The 8579-nt window shown below is 37.8% G+C and overlaps 1 protein-coding gene across 2 annotated transcripts in view; it reads right to left on the bottom strand.

Moving 5' to 3' along the window:
• Nucleotides 1–2749: 2749 nt before the first annotated feature.
• Nucleotides 2750–8579, bottom strand: part of Prkaa2 (protein kinase AMP-activated catalytic subunit alpha 2) — a 64340-nt gene continuing 58510 nt past the window's right edge. Inside the window, exons 7-9 of one of the 2 annotated variants that reach the window (XM_028786442.1) lie at nucleotides 6916–7420; nucleotides 4407–4533; nucleotides 2750–4036 (exon numbers count right to left, since the gene is read on the bottom strand). In XM_028786442.1, coding sequence (XP_028642275.1) covers nucleotides 3798–4036; nucleotides 4407–4533; nucleotides 6916–7420 — 871 coding nt within the window. In that variant the 3' untranslated portion in view covers nucleotides 2750–3797. The remainder of the gene's footprint in view (nucleotides 4037–4406; nucleotides 4534–6915; nucleotides 7421–8579) is intronic. The other variant, XM_028786449.1, reaches the window with a different exon arrangement.

Here is an 8579-nt window from a genome sequence, read left to right as displayed (position 1 = left end):
TATCCATCCCTTTCTTTTTAGTGTTTTAAATTGAGGCCACGTCCAAGATCACACTTACGATACATATAGCCTTCATCCAAAGTTTTAAACAGAGTTGCCAAAAACTACTAAGTCATAATCCCTACCTAACAAGCCACAGAGGAACTGAAGGACAAGTTGCCAGACTGAAGAGTTTTAGGTCTTTAAAACCAAACACAAAGCAAACAAGTCTATGGGCAGATCTCGCATTTAGGTATGAGACTTCACACTGGGACTTTAACTTAGTAACCAGTGACCAGACAGAGCTGTAGGGTCTGTGGTAGGTAGATATGTTCCAGGCTGTTAAGTCTTACAAACATCATGTGGGGCCCACATTAACTAAGCATGCTTACATGTTAGTAAGGACTACAGATAAAGCAGTATAAAAATCTGATTCAGTTGTTTATGATTGTTTTCGAAATTGTGTTTCATTTCATCTCAAGTATTAAATTTGTGTTCCCTGAGTACAAACTAGCTAAGGAAAGAGTATACCCAGAATTAATTAAGTATGCTTGAAAACTTAATTGCATAAAGTAGAGAATTACTGTGCTACATGTATCCAATTCCCTAGCACAGAAGGACTTAATATTTCTGCTTGGCTTGGGCTCCTAGGTTCTCTCTGCAGATAACCAGATGCTGAAAGGGTCTCTTACAAGGTTTCTTGATCAAAACAAAACCCTAACTTGTGAATGATTTGGTTTTCTCTCTCCCTGTAGATTTAATTTGAGACAACTTCAATTTTGGTTCCCAAAATAAAAGGACTTGGAAATATTCAGTGACCACTGAAGAATGAATAAAACTGACTTGCTCTCCATGAAGCCACAACAGAAAGTTGCTGGTCTCTTGCTCTTCTGGTTTTCCATAAGTAACCTTGTCTTAGACTTCTCAGTCATCCACTAAGGAAAAAAAGGAATAGGTGTTCTACCTAAAAAGCATCAGTCTGATTAGAAAAACCACATGTGATACAAGCCACAGAGTTAGGATGAACCTGTGTGCATGGTGAATGAAGTGGTTCTGAATTAGCTTCAGGCTCTGGGGAAGAGGTGCTACTCAGTGTCACTAATGACCACACTGTCTGTGGCGATCAGAGACAACCATTTCTCATATTTTCTTATGGGATGCTAAGGTTTATTATCTTAATTTGAAACAAGGTCTTGCTATCTACCTAGTCATTAGGCCCCAACATATCTTCCTGCCTCTTGCTCCCCAGTTGTATTACAGGTAACCAATCAGACTCACCAAAAGTTTTAAAAGAGTAAACTAGTTTGGGCAAAGTAGGGTTTCACATTGTTACATGGCTTGTCTTTTTCTCAAAGTCTGCCAGTCTTTCATGCTAATAATCACTGTCCTCTGCAAGGTGCAGAGCAGAACACAATGTATTCCAAAATTATTCTGTGGGATTTCTTTGTTTTAGGAAATATTATTTGGAAACAGATGGACTCTATTTCCAGGACATAAATAAGGCCCACATCTATTAACCTAACAGTAATTCTCCCTAGGATCCAAGAGCATAGACTGCTCTAAACTCAGTATCTACCATACTCACAGCATTGGCTGAAATGTGGGAACTGTAAATTTGCAAAGAATTCTTTCCCTCTCTGTTGCCAAGAGCAACAAACCCCTGTGCTGCGACTAAATTCCAGCCTGTTTTTCGAGATGAGTCACTGAATTCTCTCTGCAAACCAATTTACTCTGTTACCTATATTCCTTAAATAATTATGTCTTAAAATGTTAAAAGAAACAAAATGACCTTCAGTTCTCCTGAAATTCAACAGGCAACTATCAACCAGGGTATTCATAAATACTGGAATAAATAAGACAATAGTAAATAATTTTTAGCTCTTGAATAGCATCATAATCATTCATATAAAGTAATTTTGGTTTAAATTCACTAGACTAATAAAGCATTCTGCATCCTTCTTGCCTTCGTAACTGTTGTGGATGCCGTTATTAGAGGTAAGGAATCTAATCAGTTCCTTATTTCAAGGTATCCCATGTCATAATTAGGCAAACATTAAGAGGTGGTCTCCCCCACCCCACAAAAAAGGATACGTACACATTTAGAGAAGCCAAAATTATGCCACATTCATAAAACACATTAGACAAACCAGGACTAAGTATTGGTATTAAAATAACTACTAAAATTACCATCTATTGCCACAAGATGGCAATCTTTCAAAGGTTAAAACCTTAAGGTACCTTCAATTGTATGCCCTCCTTTTGAAATTAGTGAGCAAAGTTTCTTTTATTTTACTATTGAAAAGTTGGAATGATAAATATTGACCATCATTTTAAAAAGAACTACAATGTTATCTGATGTGATATGATGCAAATTCCTGATTCAAAAAGCTATTTAAAAGTAGACAAACTTGTCTTCTGTAAGCAACATGAGAAACTTGGTCTAACAGTCCCATTTGCTTCTTGGTAAATAGAAAATATACTATTTTTGGTGAAGAGAAACCTGTCAAGGCAATGTTACATTTGTTTTCAAGAGCTTAATATTTTCTAGGGTGAATCAGATCAATGATTTTGTTAATTACAACATAAATACAATAAATGAATAAATAATTATTAGATAAATTATACATAATTTAAAATACTTTAACCAAAACAACATATAATCAATTAACTTTATCTATCCTGCTATATAGTGTTTTTTTAATCTTAAATTAAAAAAAAATTTGCACAAAAAAATTTGGTTTTTTTTTTTTTAGTAAAAGCACTGATGTGTCAATACATATGTATATATATGTAAACAACACATATACTTATTCCAGGAAAATATATTTTTAAATATTTAAGGCTTCCCTGTCCAGTCAGGTTCAACAGTGAAGGTCACAGCAGATCAAGCTTTGGAAGTATACAAAGACCCTATGGCCAGAGCAAGGTTTTGAACTGAAGGATTAAAGAAAGGGAAAAGAAATGAGGAAAGACGGTGGCTACTGAGGAAGACAAAGGGAGGAGGTGGCATCAATAACAAATTTCAAATGAATTAACAAAGATGCCAGAGGGCTGTGACTCCTGGCCCTCCCCGCTGCTACCCTAGTCTCATAAACACAAAACAAGATCATAGAGTAGAATTTTCTCTTAAGAGACTGTTGGTATTTTGCTTGTCTCACTGAACTGTGTACTAATTTTGCATGGTTTTTTATTGCTTGGTAGTGGTGGGATTTAACTCGGGGCCTTGCACAACTGTCAGAAAGCTGGGACACTGGGCTCCTATTATCAGAAACATAGTCTTTACGGCTAATACTAGGTAGTACTTGCAGAAACTATTAAAAAGACTTTGGTTTCTGATATTTAGGGAGACAGGATTTTCAGATTTCTACATTTAAATATTTCACTAACAGTTACTCTATTTCTTAATCTTCTTGTGCAAGGGTGCCTAGACAGCCTGATACCTGTTGAAATTTAGGAGGCAAATTGGATTTACATGCATTAAACATGAAGGAGGCCCCACTGAACCACCCCTACATCAGCTGGTTCATCAGTGAGGTGTGTTCATCATGTGTAGTGACTTTCCAGGTCTAAGTTAACAAACTTCACCAGCACTCATCCATTACAACCTATTCAAACTTATTATCATAGGCACAGTAGAGTTCTAAAAGTAAACAGAATGCCGGATTTCTGTGTTTTTGGTGATTTCAATAACGCTGCATGTCACCTGGGAATGTCCACACCAACTTCTATTGCAGAGCATGTAATACCGAGAGTGTGATATAATTTAGAGTGTACGTGATTTCACAGTGCAGCAACAGACAGAGACCAGAAGTGGGTTATCAACGAGCTAAAGCAGTGATAAGACTGGCACACATTTCAAAGAAATCCATGGTGTGACTGCCAAGGCGGGGGGAAGCCGACGACAAAGTGCTGCTGGTCAAAGAACCAGTGAGAGAGCCAGAAAGTGAATGGTTCTCAGGTGTGCTGGAATCAAAACTTGACCGTGGTCTGTGGAGGCCAGCAGCAGAACAGGAGCGCTGGGGTGTTGAAGAACCAGACCTCTGCTCCACCACCTCATCTGAAACGACCAAAGAACAGTAAACATAGTAACAGCCCAGCACTTGCCCAAGTCCTCCCGGGGAAGCTGCGGCAGGAGAATGGGAAGTAAAACAGATCTGAGCAAGGAGCGAAGGAAAGATCGTGATGTTGGTGTTTTAGAAGATGCAGCATTTATAAGGAAATAAAGGGGAACATACATACATCTGAAAATACCTTACATTCTTGGCAGTTTATTTTCTGCTAAAACCACATATTTGATTTTACTTACATTTTGTTTAGATCTGTATTAAGAGTAGAGGACCCACCCACCATGTCTTTGATGATTTTAACACTAGGTCACATTGTGCCAAGTTTGATTTCTCAGGACTCACTCCTGCTAGCCTCCTTACCATCGATGCTTTTAAAGTCTAGAAGATAGCTCCGATTGTCCACCAGGTAAAGCTGTAAACTCATTTTCACGTAATTGCCAGTCACTGGGTTTTTTCTTCTTACTCGAAGATGGTACGCATTCACTACCTAAAACCGAAAATAAATAAAAATTTAATGTCTTCCATCTTTGCAAAGAACATCAAAAGCAAATATGGGTAAGGGAGAGAAGAATTTATGGTTGAGTTCTCTATGTTACAAATAGTTTGATATATTTAATCCCACTAACAACAGCATTTGTTAAAAACTTAGATCCTATAGTCCAGCCTTTAACTCAGATATGGATCCTTTCTAGAGTATTAATAATAATCTTAGTTGCCTCTTCTTCAGTTGCTTTGAAGGAATAACCAAGAACTAAATGTTAGTGGTTTCCATCAGGTAAAGCAATAAAATCCAAATACTACAATACCAGAGGATTGGTGTTACTGCCTTTTAGAGACTGAAAACTGCATTTCAGATAAAGAGGATTCTGGGTCTTCAGAACATTGGTCAAATTAGTTTCTAAATTCTTTCCATGGATATTTAAAAAATGTTGGCATCTCCTTTTATTTACATATTTATATAGTGAGACAGGGTCCCCCACTGGTCTTGAATCTATAGACATTCTCCTGACTCAGGTTTCATTTCTGAAGTGCTAGTACTATAGTCATGAGCCACTATGTCCAGCAAAAGTTTTTTAACTAAATAAAATAACTTCAGAAAAAGGAGATAGACTTAAGTTTAAGTAAACATTAGTTTATTTAATCGTGTAAAATAATACATGAAAGCTTACTAAAACTGATGTATTAAAATGTATTGAATATTTATATGATAAATTTGATTTTTTTTTCTCCTTAATGACTCATACAACAAACCCATAAGTCATGAATCTGGAAGGGGACAAGTAGGGAAAAGGTGGGTACTGGGGTTTGGGCAATAAGAGAGAATTGGGAAAATAACAAGAATTCATTTTATATATGTATGAAGTTGCTAAAAATTAAAATAGGCCAGTTGTAGCACATGCAGAGGCAGAGGCAGATGGATCTCTATGAGTTCAAGGCCAAACTGGTCTACACATCAGTTCTAGGACAGCTGCAAAGACATACTAGGACCTGTCCTTCCTTGGGGAAGATAGATAGATGGATGGATGGATGGATAGATAGATAGATGATTGATAGATAGATAGATAGATAGATAGATTGATTGATAGATAGATAAAACACACATTCATCACCCTCAAGAAAAGAACAACAGTTAAAGGGATATCTTATTTTAAAATGTCCCATATATATTCAAATAGAGTTAAACTGCAATGAAATGCTAAATTGAAAAAAGTAAAAATATGTGCTGATTATAATAAAAATATGCCATAATGAAGTATGATAGTTAGTACTGAACAGTGTTGGCACTGCTAAAGACTATGGGGACCCCTGAAGTTGTACTGAATGCCCTTTCTATCATGAGATGGTTATGATTCTACGGGAGGAAGAGATGGAAGGTTATATAGCTTTGAAATGGTATGATCTGGGATGCAGTTGACCAAGGTAGACTTGTGATGGTTAATACTGTCATCATGACAAGGTCTACAACCACCTCAAGGACACACTGCCGGGCATGTCTGTAAGAGATTTTCTCGATGAAGGAAACTGAAGTGGAAAGGTCTAGACTAAATGTGGGCAGCACCATTCCATATGCTGGAGCCCTGAGCTAAAGGAGAAGGTGAGCTGAGCACCAGCAGTGATGGCTTTCTGAGTCCTGACTGAACATAATGTGATCTTCTGCCTCAGACCCCTGCCTCCATGACATCCTGCTGTGATGGCCTGTGTCCTAGAACAGAGTGTCTGAATAAACCTTCTATCCCTCACTCCTTCTCTCCTTCCCTCCCTCCTCCTCTTCTCTCTCATTCCTCCCCTCTTCTTCCCTCCTCCTCTGTCAAGTATTTTGTCACTGCATGAGTAAAGCAACTAACATGTCAAGGATTTAAAGGCCAGATGAGAAAATTTCTCCACTTAGAGAAGAGTATTTGCTGACTGAATGAACACGTCTTGACAGCATAATATATACTGAATGATAGCTCTCCTAGCCATCAACCATCTATGCCAAAAAAGCCTGGAGAGAAAACAAGCTTCCTGAAAAGTCCTGAAAAAAGTTCAAAGAAATTGCCTTTCAAATTTTCCACATTTTGTCGCTATGAGCCATGCTGAGAGAGGTGAGCTGTTTTCGCAGATAATTTCACTGCATGGCCAAGAATGCTATGCTGGAAATAGAAATACGTTCCCAGCATCAGTAGCTCTTTGTCCTTTATTATATTTCTACTGTGTTTGTTATATAATTTAAAAGAATGAAGCATGTCAACCAAAAGCATGAAGCCTGCTACAATTATTTCTAAATCAAAACCAACTTTGTGTGGACCTCAATACTCAACCATTTTAACAACTTATTATAAAAGAAAAATCTCTGTACAAACAGCCTTAGTACATTGTGATTACCTACCTTCCATTCAAAATCCAGCTGCTTCATAGCTCGGTACACTTCAGCCATAATGTCATATGGTTTGCTCTGGCTTCGGATTCCAAGATGCCACTTGGCTTTTTTCACAGCTAAAGACTTGGGCTTAGTTGTGTTCAGTGCATCCAGTGGACAGCGTGCTTTGGGGCTGTCTGCTATGAGGGGTGGCATCCTTTCGGGATGTGGTTTTAGGCCTGGTGGGATATGCATGGCACTGTCATCCATAAAAGAACCCGTTGGAGGACTAGAGGCGAGGTAGAACTCACTGGCTTGGTTCATTATTCTCCGATTGTCAATGATAAGATGATAAGCCACTGCAAGCTGGTCTTGAGGGTCACCACTATATAAACTGTTCATCACTTCTGATTCTGTACACTCAAATTTCTCACATACTTCTTTCACAGCCTCATCATCAATGACGTTAGCATCATAGGAGGGGTCTTCAGGAAATAGGTAACTGGGCAAATCCTGTTTAAACCATTCATGTTCTCTAGAAAAAACACCATATACACTACTATAAGAACATGCTTTGGTAAGTCCCACATAATTTAGACATGTGGCAATACAACATAAAGACTCTAAAATACTGGTCTCTAGTCCCAGTTCTGCCTATTGACTATGTGACCCAACATCAGGTAATTAATCTCTAGGCCACTATGGGCTATGTGACCTATTCCAGTTAATTAATCTCTATCCTTGAATAAATACACATATTTAGACTCAAGATATTTCCCTGAAAATAAACAAAGAGGGTCTGTCACTTTGAAAAAATGAGTGGCAATATCTGTAGCCAATGTTAGAACCTACATTTCCTAGCAAATCCAGGTGATATATAGTAATCAGTTCCTGCCTCCTAGAGTTTGATGGGTTCTCAAGATCTAAAGATGTCCTGACTGTTAGCATTGATAATACTGAACCTGATTTTTATAGTGTAAAATGAAATGTTGGAAATCTGTATATTTCAATAATGCAAGATTTCCCAATGATGTAACAGAATTATACATGCATGAAAGAGTCACTTAAAATTTAAAACATTATTATATAACTATAATATGGTAAAATACAAAACTTCATTTTTTTTCTCAGTTGATACTGAAAACTGTAAGCTAGTATGTTAAGCTTTGGTTTAGTATCAAAGAATACCACTATTATATAGATGGCTATTAAAATACTCCTTTATGATTTGTGGCCCCATGAGGAGAGCAACAATACCAACCAACCACAGCTCCCAGGGTCTAAACCACCAGCCTGGGAGCACTTATGGAGGGATCCAGGGCCTTAGCTGAATATATAAGAGTGGAGGGCCCTGCTGGGCACAGGTGGAAGATGAGATCCTTGACCTCATGAAGGCTGGACGCCCCAGGGGGTGGGAGTTTTGAGGGTGGGGAGGTGGGAGTGGGGGGGTAGATAGAGGTTACATCCACAAAGAAGAAGGAGGAGGGGTGAGGGGATTGGGGGTTCCTGGGTGGGTGGGGGATGGGGTAAGGGGACAACATATGAAATGTAAATAAAACATCCAATAAAAAAATTAAAAAAAAAAAAAAAAAGAAAAGCAATTTAACTAAAAGTAACAAAGTAAATCTAAAAAAAAAAAAAAAAAAAAAGAAAGTTGGTAGACAACAATTTAATTCAAACCATAATGCCACTTA

This window comes from Grammomys surdaster, unplaced genomic scaffold (assembly GCF_004785775.1).
Source record: "Grammomys surdaster isolate TR1022 unplaced genomic scaffold, NIH_TR_1.0 100, whole genome shotgun sequence".
Taxonomy (NCBI): Eukaryota; Metazoa; Chordata; class Mammalia; order Rodentia; family Muridae; genus Grammomys; species Grammomys surdaster.
Note: the sequence above shows the minus strand (reverse complement) of the source record. Positions and strands in the feature narration are given on the sequence as shown.